This window comes from Quercus robur, chromosome 2 (assembly GCF_932294415.1).
Source record: "Quercus robur chromosome 2, dhQueRobu3.1, whole genome shotgun sequence".
NCBI lineage: Eukaryota > Viridiplantae > Streptophyta > Magnoliopsida > Fagales > Fagaceae > Quercus > Quercus robur.
Genome location: NC_065535.1, coordinates 14,033,324 through 14,059,922, shown reverse-complemented (window position 1 = coordinate 14,059,922; position 26,599 = coordinate 14,033,324). Strand labels below are relative to the sequence as shown.

The 26,599-nt window shown below is 40.1% G+C and overlaps 2 protein-coding genes and 1 pseudogene across 2 annotated transcripts; 2 read left to right on the top strand and 1 right to left on the bottom strand.

Moving 5' to 3' along the window:
- LOC126695198 (cytochrome P450 CYP72A219-like) overlaps positions 1-17,086 on the top strand; it is a 36,191-nt pseudogene extending 19,105 nt beyond the window's left edge.
- A 1,536-nt stretch (positions 17,087-18,622) lies between these two features.
- Positions 18,623-19,790, bottom strand: LOC126712499 (glutathione S-transferase-like). Its single transcript, XM_050411844.1, has 3 exons — positions 19,524-19,790; positions 19,363-19,411; positions 18,623-19,257 (listed from the first exon to the last, which is right to left on the bottom strand). Exons 1-3 carry the CDS (start codon positions 19,674-19,676, stop codon positions 18,803-18,805), a joined length of 657 nt encoding a protein of 218 aa, XP_050267801.1. The 5' UTR covers positions 19,677-19,790; the 3' UTR covers positions 18,623-18,802.
- Positions 19,791-20,716: 926 nt separating this feature from the next.
- On the top strand, positions 20,717-23,563 carry LOC126712498 (putative Peroxidase 48). Its single transcript, XM_050411843.1, has 4 exons — positions 20,717-21,083; positions 21,772-21,969; positions 22,493-22,658; positions 22,764-23,563. Exons 1-4 carry the CDS (start codon positions 20,787-20,789, stop codon positions 23,249-23,251), a joined length of 1,149 nt encoding a protein of 382 aa, XP_050267800.1. The 5' UTR covers positions 20,717-20,786; the 3' UTR covers positions 23,252-23,563.
- The last annotated feature ends 3,036 nt before the right edge of the window (positions 23,564-26,599 follow it).

Here is a 26,599-nt window from a genome sequence, read left to right as displayed (position 1 = left end):
TATTCAACCATCTAATTGGCTTTATTCCGTGCCAAATTTGCTTGTAATTCAGCATTTAGTAACCCTGTATTTAGGTGGGTTTGTTGTAAGGGTAGTGAGTGAGATAGAGTGAAGATTGCTCAAGAGTGTGCAAGAAAACAGAGATTCGCGGTTGGGACTCGCGGGTGACTCGCGGCTGCAAGCCGCCAGAAGCAGCACACGTGCCAAGCATGCTGGAAGATGAACAGTCATGCTAGCTGGAGCACTACAGGACAAAACAGGACAACTGACCATACGGTTAACTCGCGACTGGATCTCGCGACTTAGTCAAGCCGCGAGGTCAAGCCGCAAGCCACCCCTGTTTTGTAAAACCTGACGTTTCACATTCCTCTCCCACTCCAGTATAAATACCCCTTTTACCCACGATTGAAAGAGAGCTTCCAGAGAGAATTTTGAGAGAGAAACTCTAAAGAAAAACCAGATTGATTCACCCACAATCTATACATTAGAGTCTCTTCAAATTCCTCAACTCTCTTCCTCTCCATTCTCAAATCCTTGAGAGGCATTATACCAAACCTGGTTCTCACCATCATCATCACTGTGAGACAGCTGTTTGGATTTCTGGGAAGCAGTTAGGAAGGAACCAATCTTCATTGGTTGATGCTACGGTCTAGTAGCGGAATCCGGGAAGCTAGAAAAGAAAAAGGTTCGGCGCAACCTCGTTGGAGCAAGAAGCTTGGAGGGCTTAGGTGCACTGGGTAGATTAGGCTTGGAGGGTTTTTTGCTGTCCATGTATCCCAACTGTATTTTCTAGTGGATTGTTTACCGCTTGGAGGGCGGCGGAGAGGTTTTACGCCGAGGGCTTCAGTTTCCTCTTCGATAACACATCGTGTGTTGTCCTTGTGTTTGCATCTCTCTTCCCTTTATCTTTGCCTTTTATTTTCTGCTGTGGATGTGATTTATAATTGGCTTAGATTGATTTCCAATTCTGTTTATAGCTTATGTTCATTTTCCGCACACTTGTTGTTTGTCATAAAGCTTGAATTGGTTATTTTGTATTTGGGGGTCTAAACGTTCAAGGGTGTTTTATACAAATTTTTGAACTTTCAATGCGGATCCCAGTACGCGACTTAATCACCAACTAGAAGAAGATGTTGGTTGCAAAGTTCTTCACTTCATCAACAATGAAGATCATGAAGCACTTGGTTACAAAACCCTAAGGCGTAAAAGACGCAGTAGCTTCTTTTAGAGAGAATAAGGCATCAGTCACCTTTTGCATATGTTCTTCTTGTATTCTCTTATGTGACGGCCTCTAAAATAAGTCTTATATAGGTCTAGGGTTGTGAGAAAAGAAACTCTACACAAATACAAAAGCCTGGCCCAAAAATTAGATCTGAAAATTCTGATTTTTGTAACCTCGATAGATAGCAGGTGTCGAGCTTTAAACCTCGACAGATACAGCTATCGAGCAGGTGTCGAACAGGTGTTGAGGAGACAGTAGCTTTCTCGATCGATCCACCAGCTATCGAGAGGTGTCGAGTTATCTATCCGCAGCTGTCGAGAGGTGTTGAGCAGCTGTCGAGCTATCTGTCCGGCTTTAATGAACAACTTTTCTTCACTTGTTTCTTGGTCCAATCTTCATGGCTTTAATACTAGACTTGAAAAACATGTTTCTTGAAGTATTAAACACATTCTAGATCTACCCAATTATAAGTAAAGTGAGTTTTATCAAAGGATAAGCCAATTACATAAAATCATGACATATGTTCTTAATGTGAAACACATATATCCTAACAATTCGGAACACTAGGTCATCTTGTCAGATTTCTCTAATAGTGCTCTACTCGAAGTCATTTGAACTCGGGGATGGGAGTCCCTCTATAGGAAACTTGAGAGGTGTTCGGTTTTGTTCATTCAGGAGTTTTACTCCAACATGCACGCCATCGATACCTTTGTGGCTCAGTTTGCTACGACATTCAGAGGTACACATATCGTAGTTACCTCAGACCTTATTGCCAAGGTGTTGCATGTTCCAAGGGTAGTGCATCCTGACTGCCCTAGTTGTGAGCGTCTCAGGACGGTGTCTAGAGACGAGCTTATCTCTCACTTTTATGAGAAACCTTTTCTTTGGAGTGGTCTTTTACATACCTCTTGCTCAGGCTTTGCAAAAGGTCCAAGATTTTTGAACATGGTGATGACCTTCACTCTCACTCCACAGTCTCACTATAACTCCATCACTGAGCCGCGTGCTCGTTTTCTTCTTTCTTTGATGGAGAATCTTTCCATTGACTTTCCCTCTCACTTCATTACATCTATCATAGATGTCTATCAGGATACCGCTACTCATGATAAGCTCATCTTTCCTTCGGCTATCATGCGGATCCTTTAGCATTTCTCCATTCCTATTCGTCTCTCTCCTCTTTTCACCATCATGGGTGCCATCAGCGCTGGTTCTGTTCGGCTGAGCGAGGCCCAGCTTCGACTGAAGTGGCCTCGAGTGGAGACGACCCTGTTCCATCCTCTTCCTCAGCTCCTTCTACCTACGCTCCTTCCTCCTCCGTAACTGCTGTGACCCTCGAGGCCATCATGGAGCAACTTCAGTGGATGCAAGCTTACTTTGGTGGTCGTCTTGACTATCTCACTGATGTGATGTGTCAGATGAACACCCGAGTAGGTTGCATTGCTCGTCGACAGGCTCGCATGGCTGGTCTTGCTCCTTCTCCTTCTCCGGAGGCCTCTCCTGATGATGAGGATGATGCTGACTCTTTCAGTGATGACGAGATGAAAACCTCTCAGTGACTTGCCCTTCGTCATTTGTGACAAAAGGGGGAAGTAGTTTTGGTTTTGAGAGTAATCTTGTACTTAGAGGGAGAGTTAGTATAGGAAATTCTTTTGATAGGGGGAGTGTATATAGTATTGAGGGATGTAGTGGGTAATTAATTAATTTACATGAGCCTCTTGTATACCAATTTTGTGACCATTTTTATACATACATTGTACTTTATTTTCATATATATGATGATGATGTATGTTTTCTTCACCTACCTCTACATGTGTTGTTTCTTTTCTCTCTTTATACACATGTTTCTTTATGTATGCAATCTTTATTTCTGTTTCACACATAATGCCTTGATGAGTTTTGTTTAAGTGTTTTAGAAAGACAAGTTGTGAAATTCTACCGTACCATGAACTCTCTTCTTGCAAATTTTTTCAAAAGTTCATGTTAGGGTTAGATTTGTTTTGTAATCCAACAAGTGGTTATGAGTTTAGTGATTTAAGACTTCTCTCATGATTACTTGTTTTGTTGTGGTTTTGTCACGGATTGCCAAAGGGGGAGATTGTTAGGGACATATTTTATGTAACTAGCTAATCTTTTGACAAAATGCACTTTACTTGTAATTGGGTAGATCTAGGATGGGTTTAAGACTTCAAGAAACATGTTGTTCAAGTCAAATGTTAAAGTTGATGGTGTCACAAAAAACACCAACTCCTGAACTCGTCCATATGGCTCGTCCAATGAAAGACCAGCTAGGGCGAACCAGGCAAACAAGGTGATTGTCCCAAGCATCCTTGTTAACCTCGTCCGTCTTTGGACGGACGAGATCCCATGGGAAGCTTATCCATCCTTAATCATTTGGACAAGGACGAGCCGTCCTTGATAGTCTCATCTGTCCTTAATGAAAGATGGACGAGTTCATTGGATTGAACTACTAAGTGCCAAATTCTCCATTAACCACTATGGAACGAGCCGTCCAACTGAGGTAACTTCCGTGGCGGTTATGGAAGTTACCTCCAAATTCTTTGAACTCCTCGACATTAGGAACGGTTATTAAACAGAACCGCTCCATACATGCTATATAAGCATTCTTCGATGAGAAGGTAAGGCATTCAAACATTTTATTTTCAGAAGTCACTTCCTTATCACTGAGAATTCCAAATTCGCTAACTTCATCATCGGGGGACTTTTGCCCGGTCCCCACCAGTCTCCTCTGATTTAGTGTTTGTTTTTAGGATCTAGCCCTAAGATCATCAACACCCGAGACTTATAAACCTACTGATCTCCAAGGAATTATCAGTACTATGGAACGAAACATCCAACTGAGGTAATTTCCATGGCGGTTATGGAAGTTACCTCCAAATTCTCCGAACTCCTCGACATTAGGAATGATTATTAAACAGAACCGCTCCACACATGCTATATAAGCATTCTTCGATGAGAAGGTAAGGCATTCAGACATTTTATTTTCAGAAGTCACTTCCTTCTTACTGAGAATTCCAAATTCTCTAACTTCATCATCGGAGGACTTTTGGCCGGTCCCCACCGGTCTCTTCTGATTTAGTGTTTGTTTTCGGAATCCAGCCCTAAGATCATCAGCGCTCGAGACTTATCAACCTACTGATCCCATGGGAAGCTTATCCATCCTTAATCATTTGGACAAGGATGAGCCATCCTTGATAGTCTCGTCCGTCCTTAATGAAAGATGGACGAGTTTATTGGATTGAATTACTAAGTGCCAAATTCTTCATTAACCACTATGGAACAAGCCGTCCAACTGAGGTAACTTCCATGGCGGTTATGGAAGTTACCTCCAAATTCTCCGGACTCCTCGACATTAGGAACGGTTATTAAACAGAATCGCTCCACACATGCTATATAAGCATTCTTCGATGAGAAGGTAAGGCATTCAGACATTTTATTTTCAAAAGTCACTTCCTTATCACTAAGAATTCCAAATTCGTTAACTTCATCATCGGAGGACTTTTGGCCGGTCCCCACCGGTTTCCTCTGATTTAGTGTTTGTTTTCAGGATCTAGCCCTAAGATCATCAGCGCCCGAGACTTATCAACCTACTAATCTCCAAGGAATTATCATTTGGCGCCGTCTGTGGGAACAGAAATTGTTTTACAGTTTTCTTTTCCGTGAAAAAAGGTTGATGGTTCAGACTAGATCGAGGGCTACTAGCCCAGACCATTAGGGAAGCAGAGATGCTTCAAGCAACCCTAACCGCGATCGCCAATCTGCACCGGTCATGCAGACATCATCTGTCCAACATGTGCAATCTATGGCGGCCGCAATGGCGGAGTTGACTCGCCAAAACCAAGAGTTAAGAATGGAGATTAATTTGAGAAGGTAGACACGTGAAGAACGTGAAGGAGGGGGACAAACACAGAGTCATGATGATAAAGAGAATACTGAATTGGAAGTCAGTTAAGAGGCACCACTTCACGAATGGTACCACACTTGAAAGAAGAGATGGACCAAATGAAGAAAGTCATGGAGGAAATGAAAGAGAACATGAGAAGAGCGAATCTGATAGAAGATTTGGTTCACAGAACTGATTCCCTCTTCACGGCTTCCATCAACGGTCACCCTCTACCATTAAAGTTCAAGTTGCCTTCTCTGGATTTGTATGATGGAACACGAGACCCGTTTGATCACATTGCCACCTTTAAGACCACCATGCATCTTCAAGGGGTTCTCGATGAAATAATGTGTAGAGCCTTTCCTACTACTCTCAAGGGCTCAACATGAGTTTGGTTTAGCAAAATACCCCCGAATTCGGTAAGTTCTTTTGAAGAGTTGAGCAAATTTTTTGTTAATAATTTCATTGGGGGACAAAGACACAAGCGTTCTTCGTCCAGCTTGTTGACTATAGAGCAGGGAGAGAATGAGAGCCTATGATCATTCATCACCTGTTTTAACAGAGAAGCCCTGAGTGTGGACGAAGTAGATGATAAGCTCCTATTGGCGGCCTTCCATAATGGGGTGAATTCGGATTTGTTTATACATAAACTCTATGAAAAAGAGACTCAGTACATGGCCGAACTCATCCATTCGGCTCAAAATTTTATGAATGAAAAAGATGCGATCATTGCTAAGAAAAGGAAGAGATCTGAGAGAGTAGAGGCAAACCCCAGTCGCCATCCCGAGCAAGGCTCTCGTCCAAAGAAGGGATGGATGGAAGAAAGGAAAGACCGAGATAATAAGAAGCCAGGCTCTTCAGCATGGAACCGGCAATATACCCCTTTGAACATCCCACTTGAGTAGGTCCTTATGCAGATCAAGGACGATCCTTCCTTGAAGTGGCCGGAGAAAATGAAGGGAGATCCCAATAAGTGCAATGAGAACAAGTATTGTCGCTTCCTTAGGGATCATGGTCATGATACAGACGAGTGGTTCGATTTAAAGCAGCAAATTGAAAATCTCATAAGGCAAGGGAAGTTGAGGAATTTCCTTGGACGAGACCACAGGGACGAGAAACTGAAAGGGAAGATGGAAGAATCATCATGACCACCGCTCGGAGAAATAAGAGTCATTATAGGAGGAAGTTCGACAGGCCAGTCGTCCAAGTCCAAGAAAACATACTTGAAGGTAGTGCAGAGTGTCCAACTTTCTGGACGGTCACCGAGAGTAAGGTCCATGGACGAACAAGCAAACACCTTCACAGATGAAAACGCTGAGAGAATTCATCACCCACATGATGATGCTATCGTCATCACCTTACTTATTGCTGACTACACAACTAGAAGAGTGCTAGTGGACAACGGAAGCTCGGCGGACATTTTATATTATCCAGCTTTTCAGCAGATGAGGTTAGGATGAGACTAGCTCCATCCAGTAAACTCCCCCCTAGTAGGTTTTGGTGGAATGAAGGTACAACCCGTGGGTACTATTTCCTTATTAATGGTAGTGGGGCATACCCACGACAAATCACCAAGAATGTGAACTTCCTTGTGGTAGATTGTTCATCCTCCTACAACGCCATAATTGGAAGACCAACTTTAAATAGTTGGAAGGCTGTTACCTCTACTTACCACTTATCAGTCAAGTTTCCAACAGAACACGGAGTAGGGCAGGTACAAGGAGACCAACTAACAGCAAGAGAATGTTACCTGGCCATGTTGGCCATGGACGAACAAGTTCAAGCCATGAATATTGAGGAAAAGAGAGTTGTAGCAGAGCCTATCGAAGCATTGGAAGATATTTTCTTGGATGAAAATAACCCTGAGAGGTGTACCAGGGTTGGAGCAGATCTAGAAGAAAAGATTAAGAAGGACCTCGTCCAATTTTTGAAGAAAAATATTGATGTGTTTGCTTGGAGTCATGAAGACATGCCGGGTATAGACCCTAGTGTCATTACCCACCGTCTGAATGTATGTCCTTCCTCCAAGCCAGTGCAACAAAAGAAGAGGGTGTTTGCCCCTAAAAGAGATGATGCTATCAAAGACGAAGTTCAAAAGTTGATTGTGGCGAAGTTTATTCGAGAAGTGTACTATCCGGATTGGTTGGCCAATGTAGTAATGGTCAAAAAGGCAAACAGCAAATGGAGAATGTGCGTAGATTTCACTGATTTAAACAAGGCTTGTCCCAAGGATAGTTACCTGCTGCCATGCATTGACCAGTTGGTAGACTCCACTGCGGGCCACAAGTTGCTTAGCTTCATGGATGCTTTCTTTGGATACAATCAGATAAAGATGGACGAGGTAGACCAAGAGAAAACATCCTTTGTCACCAGTCAAGGCTTATTCTGTTATAAGGTGATGCCCTTTGGCTTAAAGAATGCAGGGGCGACATATCGGAGATTGGTCAACCACATGTTCCGTCCGCAGATTGGGCGGAATGTGGAAGTCTACGTAGATGACATGCTGGTGAATAGTTAGAATGAGGGAAGGCATCTAGATGACTTGCAGGAGACATTTGACACACTGAGACAGTATCACATGAAGCTGAATCCTATCAAATGTGCTTTAGGAGTATCATTAGGGAAATTCCTTGGACTTATGGTCTCCCACAGGGGAATTGAAGCAAATCCTGATAAAATTCAAGCAATACTGGACATGAAGCCTCAGCAAAATACCAAAGAAATCCAATCCTTCACTGGACGAGTTGCTGCACTTAACAGGTTTGTTTCTAAAGCCACTGACAAATGTTTGCCATTTTTTAAGGTTCTTAGAAAAGCATTCGAATGGACCGATGAGTGTCAGAGAGCTTTCGAAGACCTGAAGACATACCTTACCATGGCTCCTTTGCTGAGTCTGTCCGTGGTGAGAGATGAGTTGTATTTATACTTAGCAGTAACCCCGCATGCTGTGAGTTCAGCATTGATAAGAGAAGAAGATAAAGTGCAAAGACCTGTGTACTATACAAGTAAGGCATTGAGGGAAGCGGAAGGACAGTATCCACAAATGGAGAAATTAGCCTTCGCATTGATAACTGCTTCCAGGAAGCTGAGGCATTATTTCCAAGCACATGTCATTAATGTCATGACAGATCATCTGCTCAAGAAGGCAATGAATAGACTGGAAGCTGCAGGACGATTAATCCAGTGGGCTGTAGAGCTCAGTAAGTTTGACATTAGATATCAACCAAGGCATGCCATAAAAGCTCAAGCCCTAGCAGATTTCATTGCGGAATTTACCCCAAGTCATGATGAAGCAGGAGACAGTAAGAGATGGATCGTCCATGTGGATGGTTTATCTACACGGCATGCAGGTGGAATTGGTGTGGTCCTACATTCCCTAAAAGGAGACAAACTGAAACAAAAGGTTCGTCTGCAGTACCAAGTAACTAACAATGAAGTCGAGTATGAAGCCCTTCTCAAAGGGCTAGAATTGGCCAAGTCTGTGGAAGCCAAGTTTATACTCGTCTTGGGGGATTCACAGTTGATCATGGGGCAAGTGAATGGGATGTATGAAGCAAAGGAAGAACGGATGAGGAAATACCTTAGTAGGGTGATGCGCCTAATGAAAAGATTTGAAAAAGTTGACTTTGTTCAAATCCCAAGGGAAGAGAACGTGGAAGCTGATACCATAGCAAAAGAAGCCTCAGCAAATGAATCTATGGACAAATTTGATGAAATTCAGTATATGCCAAGTATTGATATCCCAGAAGTACAACAGGTGGAGAGCAGAGGAAATTGGATGACCCCGATTATATCATAATTGAAAGATGGACGACTATCAGAAGAGAAGGACGAAGCTAGGAAGTTGAGGGTGAGATAGGCTAGGTATGTTCTTATGGACGAAGTGCTATACAAGAGAGGTTTTTCTCAACCTTATCTTAGATGCTTGGCTCCGGACGAAGCAAACTACGTACTGAGAGAAGTTCATGAAGGAGCGTGTGGCAATCACTCAGGAGCTAGGTCACTTACCCACAAGGTCGTCCGTGCGGGGTATTATTGGCCAAATATGCAAGTTGATGCTAAAGCATATGTCAAGGTCTGCGACCAATGCCAACGGTTTAGTAACGTCCACAGGCAACCATCAGAGTACCTCACCCTGATGATGGCACCGTGGCCTTTTGCACAATGGGGACTAGACATTTTGGGTCCCTTCCCTCTGGGCACAAGGCAGATGAAGTTTCTAGTAGTGGGCATCGATTATTTCACCAAATGGGTGGAAGCTGAACCGTTAGCAAATATCACACAACAAAATGTGAAAAATTTCGTGTGGAAGAACATTGTGTGCAGATTTGGAGTGCCCAAGGTATTGGTGTCTGATAACGGATGACAATTTGACAATGCACTCTTCAAGGACTTCTGCGTACACTTCGGAATTCAAAATCATTATTCCTTACCTGCACACCCCCAAGACAATGGCCAAGCTGAAGTTGCAAACCGATCCTTGTTGAAAATCATCAAGACTCGGCTTGAGGGGGCAAAGGGAGTATGGCCAGATGAGTTACCAAGTGTTCTATGGGCGTACAGGACCACAGTGAGAACCCCTACGGGGGAGACTCCTTTCAAGCTAGCCTATGGAAGCGAAGCAGTCATACCTGCAGAAGTACATATGGCCAATCACAGGGTGATGATGTATCAAGATAAGGATAATGAGGAGCAATTCCGTTTGAACCTCGATCTGATAGACGAGGTAAGGGTAGATGCAGAGCACAGGGCAGCAAAGTACAAGAACCTCATGGCTAGGCAGTATGATGCAATGGTGAAGCCAAGGCGTTTCAACATAGGAGATCTTGTCGTGAGAAAGGTCTTTTTGTCAACCAAAAACCCAGCACATGGGAAATTGGGCCCAAATTGGGAAGGACCCTATAGAGTTATCAACTATAAAAGGCAAGGATCCTACTACTTGGAGGCCCTGGACGGAAGAAAATTGGAACATCCTTGGAATGTGGAGCACCTGAGAAGGTACTATCAGTAAAAGTAAACCTGGACGAAGTATTACTATAGACGAGCTTGGACCTTGTCCGTCTACTTACGTTCTACTTATGTTTGATGTTGTTTGTGTTTGATACTACTACTTTATTATTTATTATGTTGTGTTATGATTATGGACGAAGTTATGGAGTTTGTACTTATTAAATAAAAAGGCATTAGTATGCATATGCCTTATTTGTAAACGATATTTATGTTATGTACAAAATGTTGTGTGAATTTTAAATCTCCATGCTATTTTCGTCCAAGCTAACCCACAAGGGGCCTGAAAGATTCAAGACGAATAAATTCTCTGGACGCAGAGATGTAACGTCTAAATTTTCCTGAGTAAAACAAGGAAAAAACTTAGGCACACTTGTCCAACTCATGGACGAGGAAAAGCCTTATAGAGCATTTTCGTCCAATTTAAAGGCGAGAATCAAAAGCCAACTAAAACAATCCAACCTCTGGACGAGTGAAAAGTTAGGCAAAAGAAATTGGATAGTATGTAGAATCAGTTTGTAAGTCTTGAGATGAATAAAGTTGAATAAAAATACTGCCTGCAAAGACGAGTTAGACTAACCAAAATAATATGAAGAATATATATATTTTCGCCATGGACGAGCCAAAGCTGGAGTTGATATAAATAACAGCATAATAGCACTCGTCGATACAGAGAAAATAAACTTTCATTCATTTAAAGGGTGGACGTCCTACGACCAAAAGCCCTTGTTAAGTCAAAAAACTGAAATGATTGTTTAAAAAACCCGTCCTAAAACCATGGACGAGGCAAGTGTACTTTGGTTACATAAAAAGGTCCCAAAACAGAGGACCAAACAAAAACCAAATAAAAGGAAAACAAATACAAAGATTGTTTAAGAGTGAAAGTCTCGTCCTTAAGAAGAGGGGGCATTGTCATTGGGGTCGTCTTGGGGTGGCTGAGTGCTGGCATCGTCTTCTAGATTGACGTCATCAGAACCGGTCTGAATAAGAGAACTAGTGGCAGTAGCAAGGTTAAGTTTGATTGAGCTAAAGTCAACTTTAGGGAAGTTCTCAATAGCATCCATTCTGAAGTCCTCAAAACCAGTTGCATAATTACGATCCAGGGTGTTCGTCTACACTTTGGACGACTTGAATTCAGCCATAGCGTCCTCTTTTGCCTTGGAGAGACGAGCACTTAGCTCGTTGTTCATCTTTTGCAAATGGTCAATACGAGTATCTTTCTCCAGTGCATCAGTCCTTAGCTCCTCGATCAGCTTTTTATGCTCAGTGACTTCCTCCTTAGCTTTTGCAGCAACCCTAGCCCATTTTTTGTAGTCGGCATTCACTTCTTGAATCCTTGTCTCCAACAAGATCCTCGTCTTGTCCAGTTCTATTGCCTGTCTGGATGCTGCCATAAACTTTGACATGGCCTATAAATAGGTAAAAAACAGAGGATGGTTAAACGAAGAAAAATTGTTAAATGAACAAGGACGAGAAAGGAATATGAACATACCTTAAAGAGGTTATGGACGCCAGAGTGTTCAAACTCCTTTAAGCCCATGTTATAACACATGTTTATTTCTTCGTCCAAGACAGCCATCTGAAAACACTCCCAAGCTAGATCTTCATTTTCAATGATGTTTGTAGAAGGCTGGGACGAGCCAGGTATAGTTGACATAGACAAAGGAATCTTAGATGGAGGAGTTTTAGACGGGGTGGACTCAATCGGAGTGGAAGAGTCCACATCAACTATCTGGATGGAAGGTTGAGACTGGGGAGGTTTAGACTTAACCACCTTGGACGAGCCGTGCTTCACTCTTTTGTCTCGACGACTGGGGAGCCCTTCTAAATCAATGTTTTTTGGCAAGAACTTTCTCTTATCCCCAGCTGTAGGACAAACCTGTGTTTGAACATCAGGACGATCCTGAGGCTGAGCCTCAAGACGTTTTCCCTCACCCACAACTTCTTTCCCTTTGTTTTCTTTCATTGTTGACATTCCTAAAATGAGATAATAAATAGATAAGGAATGTATAACATAGAATTTTCAAAAAAAAAAAAACCCCTTAGCTTAAAACTTACTTTTGTACAAAGTAACCTCGTGTGCAATAGCCTCGTCTGATGGCTCAGGACCCAAACCCCACCTGGAAAAACGTCTAAGAGTGACTAGAGAACGAAAACTCCTGTCTGTGTGAAGACGAGCCCTGTGGACGCGGTCACGATGAAATTTGCTTAAAGACAGACGCTTGGCAGCTACAACACAATGAGTAAACAAAGGTTAGAAGTTGCAAATAGATCAAATAGAAAGAGAAAGATAAACAAGGGGAAGGGACGTACCTTCAGGACGAAGGTTCCCTAAGTCCCCAGTATAAGGAGGAAAGGGATCCCTGCCAACGTCCACAGGGTTCCCCGCCTAGAAATCGGAGACAAAGATGTATTCCGTCTTCCATTTTCTATCAGACGAAGTTAGGGACTTGATTAACCTACAATTATTCCCCCTAGCAGTGAACTGGTAAAAACCCTCAGACTGACTTATTTCGGAAGGTTTATAACAATAAAGGAACTCGTCCACAGTGAGAGGACGATCCCCACCAAAAACTTCCCTCCACAAAATTTGCATGGAGATAACTAATCTCCAAGCATTAAGATTAAATTGACAGACACCTAAACCTAACTTGACTAACAACTATCTAGCAAATACATTTAATGGAAACCTAAGGCCACCCAGGAAATAAGCTTTATAGACGCCTATTCCAAAACGAGGATTACAACACCACTCTCCACGGACGGGCAGCCTAGGGTTAAACTCGTCCGAAATTTGATACCAAGATTTAAGATTATTTAGTCTTTGTTCATCCGTCTTGGAATGAACACTTACTGCACAACTAAAGACGGTCTCCTCCTCGTCCGTCGGATTAGACGGAGGGACGCTGGACGGGGAGCCAGCTTGAGAGCCAGAAGCTCTCCTAAGTTGCTCCTGGACGACTTCAATAGGAAACCCAGGGGCCCCAGAAGAATAATTCTCGTCCGTACTTCCTCCACTAACGTCACTAGTACTGCTAGAACTAGACCTATCACTACTATCCTCATAATACTCGTCTATAGCCTTATCAAGGCTATCAGTAGACGAAGAAGCGACTGACATTTTTGACAAAAGAAACTCAGAACCTAAAGACGGAGAGAAGAAGAATACCTGGCTCTAGACGGAAGAGGACTCTAGATGCAGAGAAACTCCTAGACGAGGCTTTAGACGATGGATGTCAAGGAAGAAAATTTCTGAAATGAGAAGGGTTAAGGGAGGTATTCCACTATTTATAGGATGCTGATCTGGGCATTTGAAATGACACCACCAATACGAAAATGACATGGACACCTACCTTGGAAAACTAAATTGATGAGATCAGTTGCCAATAAAAAAATAACACGTGGCGCATTGATTTATTGACCAGTTATGTACGTCCAAGGACGTGTCGGCAGCTCACCTAACTCGTTGGACGACCCACATGGACAAGGGGGCAACTGATGGTGTCACAAAAAACACCAACTCCTGAACTCGTCCATATGGCTCATCCAATGAAAGACCAGCTAGGGCGAACTAGGCAAACGAGGTGATCGTCCCAAGCGTCCTTGTTAACCTCGTCCGTCTTTGGACGGACAAGATCCCATGGGAAGCTTATCCATCCTTAATCATTTGGACAAGGACGAGCCGTCCTTGATAGTCTCGTCCGTCCTTAATGAAAGATGGACGAGTTCATTGGATTGAACTACTAAGTGCCAAATTCTCCATTAACTACTATGGAACGAGCCGTCCAACTAAGGTAACTTCCATGACGGTTATGGAAGTTACCTCTAAATTCTCCGGACTCCTCGACATTAGGAACGGTTATTAAACAAAACCGCTCCACACATGCTAAATAAGCATTCTTCGATGAGAAGGTAAGGCATTCAGACATTTTATTTTCAGAAGTCACTTCCTTATCACTGAGAATTCCAAATTCGCTAACTTCATCATCGGAGGACTTTTGGCCGGCCCCACCGGTCTCCTCTGATTTAGTGTTTGTTTTCAGGATCCAACCCCAAGATCATCAGCGCTCGAGACTTATCAACCTACTGATCTCCAAGGAATTATCAAAAGTCATGAAGATTTGACTAAGAAACAAGTGAAGAAGAGCTGTTCATTAAAGCTCAACAACAATCTTGACAGAAAGACTTCTATCGAGATTTAAAGTCGAAACTCGACACAAGCTGTTTTTGTCGAGACATATGGAATCAGAATTTTCAGATATGATTTTTGGCCCAAGTTGATGTGTATATGTTGGATTTCTTTTCTCACAACTGTAGACATATATATGGCTTATTTTAAAGGCCGTCATACATGGAGAATGCATGCAGATAGTGACCTAGTTCATTATTCTCTCTGAAGAAGCTATTGCGTCTTTACGCCAAGAGTTTTGTGACCAAGGAGCTTCCTGATCTTCATTGCTGATGAACTAAAGAATTTTGCAGGAAACAACCTCTTCAAGTTGCTGGAGGTAGTCATGTACTGGGATTCGTGCATTGAACGAAAAGATTGTCGCTACAATACAAGTCCAATTGGGTATTGGGATAAGGGTTCAACTGTAGGTTGGTAATTCGGGATAGGCCAAAGGGTTTGGTAAGATTCCTTATACTTGTAACCGCTTGTGATTGATAATAGTGGATTCTTGGTAGTGGTGATCTTAAAATCACCCGGTGGGGTTTTGCCTCGGTGGTTTTCCCCATTTGTAAACAAATCAATTGTGTCAAATTTATTTTCTGTTGCATTTAGTATAATCAGTGATTTGTTTGTGCTACCACGCTATTGCATGTAATTGAACATAATTAATTAACTTGGGTAATTAATTAATTAATTTACAAGAGGTCAATTCATTTTAACCCAACAATATGATTAGCCAATAGGAGAGGCTGATCTCTGAAGATGGATTCTGTGAGTTAGACGTAATGCCTTCTCTTGAAAAGTTGTCAAGCAATGTGATTTCAAGAACAACATTTGGACGTAGCTATAAAGAAGGAAGAAGAATATTTCAACTCTAAAAAGAGCAAGCATAACTCATTGTAAAAGTAGGACAATCTGTATACTTTCCAGGACTAAGGTAGAAATTAAACATTCAACTTTGAAATTTAGTCAAGTTTGGTTTCTTACCCAACCAAAAAAAAAAAAAAAGAAGTCAAATTTGATTTTTATTGAGATAGGATTAACCAATTACAATTTAGTTTATATGTTATATAGGTTGAAATTCTATCGTATCTATTAAAAATATATGTGTTTTTTTTTAAAAAAAAAATTTATAGGAATGTGCTATTTTTTAATATAACAAGCTTTCAATGAATTTCAACTTTTGCTTCACCCACCTTCCAAATAAAAATTCTCATGCATCTGAAGTCTAATCATGGTTTTAAAAATTGGTGTGGTCAAAAAATTGATTTTGGCCCCAGTTCTTAGTTTAACTCGGCTTTTGACCAATTTTGGGTGATTTTACCGGATAGGATTGATTCTGGTTCCTAGTTGAACCAGTCGGTCCTGTTCGGTTTTTAAAACCGTGCCTCCAATGAAAAATAAAATTCCAAATTTTACTGTTTATTTAGAAAGGAAATTGGTTATAACCTACTTTCCTGAACATCTCATCAAACACAAAAATTAACAAAGATCATCACATTATAATTAATACAATTTTTGTTTCTGTGTTTTCAATCTTCACAATTTACTAATAGCTAATATTTATGCATGCAGGTTTTTACTAACTAAGACATCCAGGAGGATGAAGGAAATTGAAAGAGAAGTACGAGACTTACTAATGGGAATCATTAACAAAAGGAAGAAGGTTGACAAAGGCAGAAATGATGACTTATTAGGCATACTTATGGAATTGAATTCTAGAGAGATTAAGGAATTTGGTAACAAGAAGAGTGTCGGAATGAGTATTAAGGATGTAATTTAGGAATTTAAGGTTTTCTACTTTGCTGGGGAAGAGACAACCTCGGTTTTACTTGTTTGGACAATGGTTTTGTTGAGTAAGTATCCAAATTGGCATGCTCGTGCAAGAGAAGAGTTTTTGCAAGTCTTTGGTAAGAACAAACCTGACTTTGATGGGTTAAATCATCTTAAAATTGTAAGTATTCCCTAAAGATTCTAATTTTTCTTTATTTTCCTATAAAATTTATATGTAATGTCTTTTGAAGTTGAAATATTCACATCCATGAAAATTCATGTTAATATTTGTTAATTGATTGAGTAAAAGCCATTTTCTATTGAGCTCATGATAGTCAGCATACTCATTTTTTGTTAGAGTTGGTACATGGTAGTATAATCTATAGACCACTGATTTGAGTGCAAACCTCAAATTTTATTAGGTTTGTAGATTGAGTAATAAATCTTGTTTCAAATTTTATCTATCATAAATGAGCTTCAAAATCTCTCATATACTCTTCAAGAGGAAAATTTAATGAACTTATTTTATTTTATTTTACTAAATTCTCTAAAAAATGCACTTTGGTAATAGTTGGTTATCCATGACATAGGTAACCATGATATTGAATGAGGCTCTGAGGTTATACCCACCAGGAACTTTGCTACTTCGAATAGTTCACAAGGAAACCAAGCTGGGAAATTTGATAATACTAGTTGGAGTGGAGATTGTTATACCAACAATCCTAGTCCACCATTATTATGAACTGTGGGGTGAGATGCAAAACAGTTTAATCCAGAGAGATTTTCAGAAGGCATTTCAAAGGCAACAAAGGGCCAAGCATCATTCTTCCCATTTGGTGGGGGTCCTAGGATATGCATTGGTCAAAACTTTGCTCTAATAGAGACCAAGATGGCTTTGCCACTCATTTTGCAGAACTTCTCATTTGAGACCTCATCCTTTGCTCATGCTCCTTACTCAATCAAAACTGTTCAACCTCAATTTGGTCCTCACATTATATTACATAAGATATAGTACCAAAAAGTTGTTCCAGTTGAACAAGATTTATCACGATTGTGCCTTGTGGCTTATTTGAGGTTCTATTTACTATTTAGTGATTAAAAACTCATTTTCTAAAGAATAAGAAACAAGATATTATGATTTCCACTCTATTATATTATGTTTGTGTTTGTACATCCATTATTGCATTAATTGAAGGAAACAATCTTGAATAGTGTAAAAAAAATTAAATTAGAAAAATACATCATTATTATTGGTAAATTTTCATTTTTAAAGTATAAGAGCATTCACATTAGCTCGTGTAAATTTATCATCTATTTTACACTGAAAAAGCTACCTTTTCTATTTTACACATCTATTTTTACAAAACACCCACATCAGTTCATCTATTATACACTATATTTTATATAAATAATATTTTTATATTCTTTTTTTAATATTATTTTTCCTACCGTTTCTTTTTCCAATACATCCTTTTCTTTCTTCTTTCTTTCTTTTTCTTTTATCTCTGCCGTTTCCTCTTTCTTTTCTTCCCCTTCTTTCTTCTTCTTTCTCTCACGGTCAAAACCCAGAGGCACCAGAGCTTTTCTTTCTTCTTTCTTTATTTTTCTTTTATCTCTGCCGTTTCCTCTTTCTTTTCTTCTCCTTCTTTCTTCTTCTTTCTCTCACGGTCAAAACCCAGAGGCACCAGAGCAAGGACTCTATCAACACCACAGCCATCACAAGCACCACAACACCCTCCAATCCACCGATCTCCGTCAACCCAGAAGCACCATCACAAGCACTCCATCAACACCGATCTCCATTAAAACCGATCTCCATCAACACCGATCTCCGTCAACCCATCACCGATCTCCATCAACACCGATCCACATCACCGATCCAAATCGCCTCTCCAATCCACGATCCACAATCACCGATCAAACGATTTTGTTCTAGTGGTTGATTTTGTTGTTGATTTTGTGGTTGATTTTTTATGTTTGTAGTTGATTTTTGATTTTGTGTCTGTGGGAGTGTGTATCAGAGGAAGAAAGAACATGATGAGGGATGGTTAGTTGTGCAGATGGAGAAGAGAGAGAAAAAAACGAGCGAACCAGAAATTATTAAAATATTGTATACACGAGCTACAGTAACCGTGTATATATTCACGGTTACTGTAGCTCGTGGATAAATATACATGATTATACAAGATTTTGGAAGTACTGATGTAGAGCAATTTTGCTTCAAAATGTGTAAAAATGGTAGTTTTTTCTATTATACAAAGAGTTTCCACTCACTGATGTGGATGCTCTAATGTTAATATTTTTAAGGAAAATGCTAACGAATGCCCTTAGGGCACTGATTAAGAATTCAGTTAAAGAAAGTTTTTATGGAAAAAGGAAAAAAAAAAAAAAAATATATATATATATATATTTTGACAACTTTTTTCATTTTCTATAAAGTGATGTTAAAACTTTCCTAAACCCTATTTTTAATCCTACCTAAATTAAAAACCCTTTTACTGATTATAAGATCCTATTTTAACAAACTTATTGCAAAGGCTAGAGTATATATTACTAGTAGAAAATTATTGAATTTCCCTTTTAAGTGTTCTGAAATTGAAAGATTACACATAGAGAGATCAAAATCTCATTGATCTCTTTGGACTCAGCCAAAAAACTAGGAAAAAAGGGGGAGAAAATAAATTCTCCGGATTGAAGCAATTTATTCAAGAAATGCCAACCAAATTTTCTAAGCACCCTTCTGCATATCAACCACCTTCTTCCAAGAGTCTCGGCTCGATATCTCGTCCCACCATCTCCCCACATTTTCCCTCGAAGTGAACAAATTGCCCTTATCAGTGCCACTGACCAAGTACTGAGTGTTGGGCAAGTGTGAAAGATCAGCCAAAGAAAATTCATCCCCAGCCAAGAACCTAGCCTCCCCGAGCCTCTTTTCGTAGATGTCAAGCACTTTCGACAGCTTCTCTTCGTTCTGCCTGATCACTACTTTGTCTTGCTTGATATTCATTCGAGGCGCGAATGCGAGCTGAAACACCAGCGTTGAGCTTGGTGGATTGAAGCTCTGCCCTTCTGCTTCTATCCACTGATCTATGGATGCTTTTGCCAGTGGGTTTGTTCCGTATAGTCCTTTGTTTCCTTTGTCCGCGTACTTGTCACAAACGTAGCGGCATATCGCTCGAGACTCTATTACTCACACACAAATTCTATTTTATAATATGGAGTTGCAAACAGAGAGAAACCCAGAAAAGGGAATGAATGAAAATGATGAAATTGCGGGTATAAATTTACCAAAGATGGAGATACCCTCATCTTCAAATGCTGGTACTTGGCCAAAGGGCTGTAACATTATCACTATCAGGACCATGTATATATAAGAGTTATTCAGAATTATATATAGCTAATTTGTCGAAAAGAGAGAGAGAATTGTGTGAATGTAATTGTAAAAGTACCTGGAGCTTGAGGAACTCAGGCTTCTTGTGCTCGCCCTTGGACATGTTAATGGAGATGAGCTCGAACTCGACATTTTTCTCATAGAGACAAGCTAGGACCCTGGAGACAGCTGTGGACATGGGTGGTCCGTACACTTTAACAGGAATCGCCATTGGAATGGGAAGTTTGGTAGCTTTGGGGGTTTGGGGTTTCGCTTGCTTGCTTTTTTTGTCTCTTTTAAGTTTTAACACACTCTTTGTGTGCGTTTGATATGTGTATTCTTGTTTCGTTTTCGACCATTCAAAAAGGTATGATTTATTCATCCTCTCCCACTTTATCCTTTACTTTTTCTTTTTCTTTTTCTTTTTTTGAAAAAACTTTATCCTTTACTTGAGAGTTGAGACAGAGGGTTGTTGATGTGGGACCAGAATGCCACAGCTGAGAGTAATTGTATTGAAGGAATAATTTAAGGATTTTATTAATGTGTACTTTAAGGGTATACAATATTTTTTATTTTTGAAAAAAAAAATTTCTTAATTGAAAAAGCATTAACAACTTTTTTAATTTTTGAGAAATTTTTTCCAAAAATATATAGTTTAATGTGTGCTCTTAGGACACATATTAACCGGACCCATAATTTAAAAACCAAACCTGTAAAGTAGGCCTCGGCTTAATAAAGACGATCTCACGTGGCCCCAACTTTCCTTAATTGCTTAGGCCTATGGGTGTAGCCCAATTATTCAAGCCTGATTCTCATGGTCTTAGCTCTCCCATGGGCTAGCCATTCTCATCGGTCCAACTCTACTATGGGCGTTAATCCCATGCAGCCTTGTATGGACCAAAATGACAAGGAAGTTTGGTTCTGGGCCATCTGAGGTCTTTTTGATAATGAATTTTTATAACAAATGATGGGTTTTTTTTTTTTTTTTTTTTTTTATTAAAAGAGTTATAATTTATAACATCCGTACCTTATGATAAGTAATAAGTTATTATTAATTCTAATTTAAATTTACACACTTAAATTATATTTTTGCGCATTCATAACAAGCTATGATAACTTACCGCTTAAAATGTGTTAGGAAAATGTTATTAAAATATTACAAGTGGCATTACCTATTTTTCACAAATACTTTAAGGTCAAATTCGTCATTCCACAGATTCCTTTATAAGGCGAGGTGTGTGTCACCTGAATCACTTTCCATTTCATTCCCAACTTCCATAGCTCCTTTTTCCCGCTCTTTCTCCTTCCTTCTCTCTCTCTTTCACCTCGAAGAGAAAGAAAAATGGCAGGCTCTATGACCATTTGGTTCTTTGTGGTGCTTTCGATCTCTATTTTGTTATCTTGGACCAACCCAAGAGGCGAAACCATCAAATCCTTCTCTCTCTCTCCTCTCTATTCTTCTACACAGTCGGCTTCTTCTTCCAATGAGGATATCTCCGGCTTGAGGTACGATTTCTACCATAAAACTTGTCCACAGGCAGAGTCCATTGTAAGGACTCACATGGCTCGCTTATACTCCGACCATAACAATGTCTCTGCAGCTCTCCTGCGTCTATTCTTCCATGACTGCTTCATTGAGGTACTACATACAAGTTTGCCCCTTTTTCTTGATTCTTCTCTGTTTCTTACTTTTTGGGTCTTCGTTATTTTGATTCTTTTGCCTCTATACTCGTTAACATTATGGGTTTGTCTTTTTCTCATCTGGGTATTGATTTGTTATTGATTTTTCTCTTCTAAACGTTTATTTCTTATGTGGGCGTATATTTGTTATCAATTTGTGAGTGTTCTTTTTGTTTACTTCGGGGCTTGTTTCTCTACCTACGATGCTGGTTTGGCAATATGGTTCTTGATTTTGAGCGATTCTTGGTCATATATTGACTACTTCTTCTTGTTTTGATATGGGTGTGTTATCTAGAATAGAAGGGGAAAAATTGATTCTTTCTTTCCTATTTGTGGCTTTTCTCTTTTCTGTTGTGGGTGTTTTATTTACTTTATGTTGCTTGGTATATAGCCCACAAAGTGACTTTTGATTCCGAATTAGGTGAGTTTTGTGAAGTTTTGTTTTGATATTCTTGTGAGTAGTGTGGTTCTTAGTGTGCATTTTAAGCTTTGTATTTAAAGATTTATCAAGACAGCAAATTGTATGTTCTGATGTTTGGGAGTGTCGACCTGTTATTCCAATTTAATCTTCTTGTTGTGATTTCTTGCCATTTATTCCAAGGTATTAATTTTTTGGTCATAATGTTGTGTGGGATTTTCTTGATCAGGGCTGTGATGCTTCTGTCCTCTTGGATGACAGCAACGGTGACAAAAACCATTCCATAGAGAGGCAGGCCATACCCAATCAGACCTTGAGGGGTTTTGATAAAATTGATTCCATCAAGGAAGAGCTTGAAAAGGCTTGTCCAGGGGTAGTTTCATGTGCTGATATTGTTTCTATTGCCACTAGAGATGGCATTATGCTGGTTTGTTCTTGATCCTGAATCTTAATATGTTCTTTCTCTTTTAATGTTTTGTTAATCTTTGGGGTCCTTAAGGGTTTTGGCAACAGTTTAAGGCTTAAGTTTCGAAGATTGTTTGTAGGTAATGATGCTTAAATGAAACATGGGGAAATTGTAAGAAACAGACTTTAAAAGTGTTGGTATCTCTTTACATTTTTAAATGTTGAAGAGCCTATCAACAAGATTTTAAAGTACATATTGATTATGGGAAAGTTAGAAAATGAATTGAGATTATGATTGTAGTGAATTTTTCTGTTTTGGTTTCAACAAATTGTTAAAGTCACCTTTACTTAACCAACTAGTTGTATGGGGCACTATTTTGTAGTGGTTTTTCTGGTCTAAAGTTTCAAAATTTTCAAAAAAATTGAAATGCTATTCTTGTTCCAAATTCAGTAAAACTGACAATAAAGAACAGTTCTCAATTAGTAACACTTTTTATTGGAGTTCTTTGATGTAAACTTCTAGTCTTCTATGCTTGACTTCACAGGCTGGTGGCCCTTTCTATCCAGTGTTAACAGGCCGGAGGGACAGCATTCATTCATATTTCAATGAAGCACTGTCTGCAATTCCACGACCTGATGATAACATAACACAGACACTTCACCTTTTTGACCTTAGAGGTTTTGATGAAAGAGAGACTGTCAGCCTTCTAGGTAGTTACTAGATCTCTTCCTTTTCTCATTTGTCCCTCTTGTTTTATGGAGTTGAAAAGGGTTTTAAAAGATTTTGGTTTGTATCGGTTTCTTGATCATCTGAAGGTGCACATAACATTGGGAAGATTGGCTGTGAATTCATACAGAAACGTCTCTTTAACTTCAAGGGGACAGGGCAGCCAGACCCAACTATAGCTCCTGATTTCCTAACTGAGATGAGAATGAGATGCCAAGACAGTAATAGGACCACCACTCGGCCTTCTTCTTCATCCATGGCATCATTGGAAATGAGTGAGTCAGCAGTGGGGATGTCATATTTGCAGGCATTGTCATCTTCGATATCCTCTGGGGCAGGTTTTGATACTCACTACTATCAGAGCTTGTTAAGTGGGAGAGGACTCCTTTTTGCCGATCAGCAATTAATGGCTAATGAGAAGACTGCGAGACTGGTAAGAGCTTATGCTTCAGACGATGGATCAACCTTTCGAATGGACTTTGCACGTGCAATGATGAAGATGTCAGGCCTTAATGTTCTGACTGGATCTCAAGGTCAGGTCCGGCAGAACTGCTCCTTGCCTTTGGTCAGTTCCTAAGCGACAGTCTACCATAATGAATTCTTTAAGATCTTTGTTCTTTAATATTAGTTTCTCTTAAGTTCTGTGTTTGATTGTAGATGCAGTGACTTCCACATTTCTTGCCTGTTCTAATTTGAGTCTGTATATAAAGGCAATGGCATAGAGAAGACATTAGTCACAAGATGAACTTTTTTTTTTAAGAATATAGTCACAGTGATGAACCTGATGGTAAAAACGGCATGTAAATATGTTTTGAAGTTCTTAAGAAATATAGAATTCTAATGTTTTGAATGTTACCAAAATTTTATGAATATATCATATATATGGGGAGCTCATAATGTATGCTGCAACATCCAAATTAATTTTAATTGGGTGTTTGTGTTTCTAATGAGTTTTGGCTGATTATTTTTCATCTGAAGGAGATGTCAGTTGATTCTTTTAGTGTGTACTTAAGAACTAGAAATGTCTACAAATCTGTGTCATGAAACAGAGGAACAGAGTGATTCTTTTAATGATCACCATGTAGAATTCAATGGTGACTCATAAACATGTTTTAGGGTCATCAGCTGTCTTTTTTGGAATGCCACTGGACAGCAATTATACAAGCTAGTGGAACCAATAATTACTTGTCAGTTGATTCTATTTGAGTTTGAACTTCAGAACTAGGAAAGCCTACAATCTATGTGTCATGATAAGCCAAAGCAACGAGTCTCACATGACGTCAACAACCTAAACCTAAACCAAAACAAAAAATAACATCCACCTAAACTGTTTTTAGCATTATATTCCATACACTTACAGAAAAGAGGCCTCTAGTTCGAATAGTTTATTTTATTTTATTTTTTATTTTTTATTTTTTTTGGAATTCAATAGTAAGCATCTCTTTCATTACACATACAAACCACAACCATCATCTTTCCTCAGTTTGTGGTGCTATTGCTTGTTATATATCTGTAATTTCTTTTTTTTTTTTTTTTTTTTTTTTTTTTTTTTTTTTTTTTTTTGGTTAAAGGGAAATACAGAAAGAAAACTAAGAAACTACAGCCAGCTCAGGACAACGCCTGGCCACCCCAACCCCAAAGAGATCAGATTCAACAATAGCAGCCATATCCTCAGGAGGATTATCCATAACAATGAAACTCTGCTCTTGATCCGTGCCTTTCCTTGCCAGGTAGTCCGCACTTCCATTGGCTTCACGATAACAATGTTTTATCCTGATATGAGGGATCATGGATATCAGCTTCCTGCAGTCCTCAATGATAGGAGAAAGCGAGTTATTAGTGTAATTGGAGTTCCGTAACATGTCCACCACAGATTTCGCATCCAACTCAATCTCCACCATAACCAAATTCCGATCTACGCAGAGCATCAAACCATCCCGAATCGCCCACAGCTCAGCCATTAAACTCGTTGCTATACCAATTTTTCTGGAAAACCCCACTATCCACCTGCCAGTCCAGTCTCGAATAACACCACCTCCACCAGCTAGACCCGAGTTTCCCAACGAAGAACCATCAGTATTTAACTTCATCCACCCCTGATCCGGTTTGCTCCAATGGACTTGTTTTACCACTGTGAGAGGTTTACCTTTCTTCGAATAGGAGCAGAAGAAAAATTCTACCGCTTTGCTCATTATGTCTTCAGCCATATGAGGATTCTGAGAATGATTGCTGAAGACAAATTGGTTCCTACTATTCCAAATAGCCCACACAGCAAATGAAAAAATTATATTCCAAGGGGGATGATTGTCATTCGACGCTTTATCATACTTACCATTGGTGGCCATCCAATTATCCAAATTTGAAACAAAGAATTCTCTGTCAATACCCATTGCACCCAACTCATCCCACACCGGTTTCACCACTTCACAGTTTCGGAGAGCATGAATAATAGTTTCTGTTTCTTTCAAACACCGAGGACAGCGAGAATCCACCTCCAATCCCCTAGCAGACAAACAGCCATTAACTCCAATGCTATTATGGGCACACTTCCAGAGAAAAAATTGAATCTTTGGAAGAGTTTGAAGTTTCCAAATCCAATTTCCGCCAAAGACTAAGTTTTGACTCAAACCATTAGCCATCCTATAAGCACTGCTTAAACTAAAATCTCCACGAGGGGAGTCTGCCCACATTAATTTATCTCTACTGGAAGAAGCTAAAGCATACGGAATTGCTTGAATTTCCAGCTTAATAGAGGTAGGGAGCTCAAAGGGAATAAGGTCCCATCTCCACCCCCCCGGTGTAGCTATATCCTTCACCTTCCACTCCGAAACCCCCAGAGGCAGAGGGCCATAAACTTGCTGCCTTAGAGATCCCTTCTTTGACCAGGCATCATACCAAAAGCTCAAGTTACTATCTTTTCCAATCACCCACCTAACACCTTGTTGGAATAAATCTGCCCCCTTATTCATCCCTCTCCATATTTGGGACCTTGGCAAGATGCTTGAGTTCCTAGAGTTAATTCTTCTATTCGAACAATACTTAGCTTTAAGTACTCGCGCCCATAAACTCTCCTCTTCCGTTTGGAACCTCCAATTTAACTTTGTTAGCAGAGCCTTGTTCCTCCCCCTAGCACTTTGCAGCCCAAGACCGCCTTCACTTTTTGGTTGGGTCACTTTCCCCCAACCAACCCAGTGAACTTTCCTCACCGAATCTGTCGAGCCCCACAAAAAATTTCTGTTTACCCGATCAATACCCTCTAGAACTCTGTTCGGCAAAAGGCTGCACTGCATCACATAAGCAGGGATGGTAGAGGAAGAGGCCTGAATGAGCACAGCCCGACCCGCTGGAGAAAGAAGCTTAGCCTTCCAACCCGCTAGTTTATTCTTCACTCTATCCAAAATGAAGTTATAGTCTTGTGAAGAAGAGCCAGGGTGCTTGATAGGAATACCTAGATACTTACCAAGATTGGGAGTGGAGGCAAAACCCAGAGTGTCACAAAAGGCCTCCCTCGTTTCTCTGTTCACATTTGGAGAAAAATAAACTCAAGATTTGGCTGCACTAATGGTTTGACCCGTTTCACTACAAAACTCCTCTAACACCTCTCTGATGGTTGTGCAATTCATATGGTCAGCCTTAGCAAAGAGAACAATGTCGTCCGCAAACATAAGATGAGAGAAGGCTATGCCACCTTGGGAAGATTTAACCGGAACCCAAAGCTTCTGACCACATCTTTCCTCTATAAGCTGCCCCAAATATTCCATGCAAAGAATAAATAAATAAGGAGACAAGGGGTCTCCCTGCCTTATACCCCTTGTAGGAAGAAAGGGTTCAAGACTCCCCCCATTAAATAAAATAGAAGAAGAGCTGGAGCTAACACAGCTCAGAATAAGATCTATTAATTTCTGAGGCAAATTTATCTTCACAA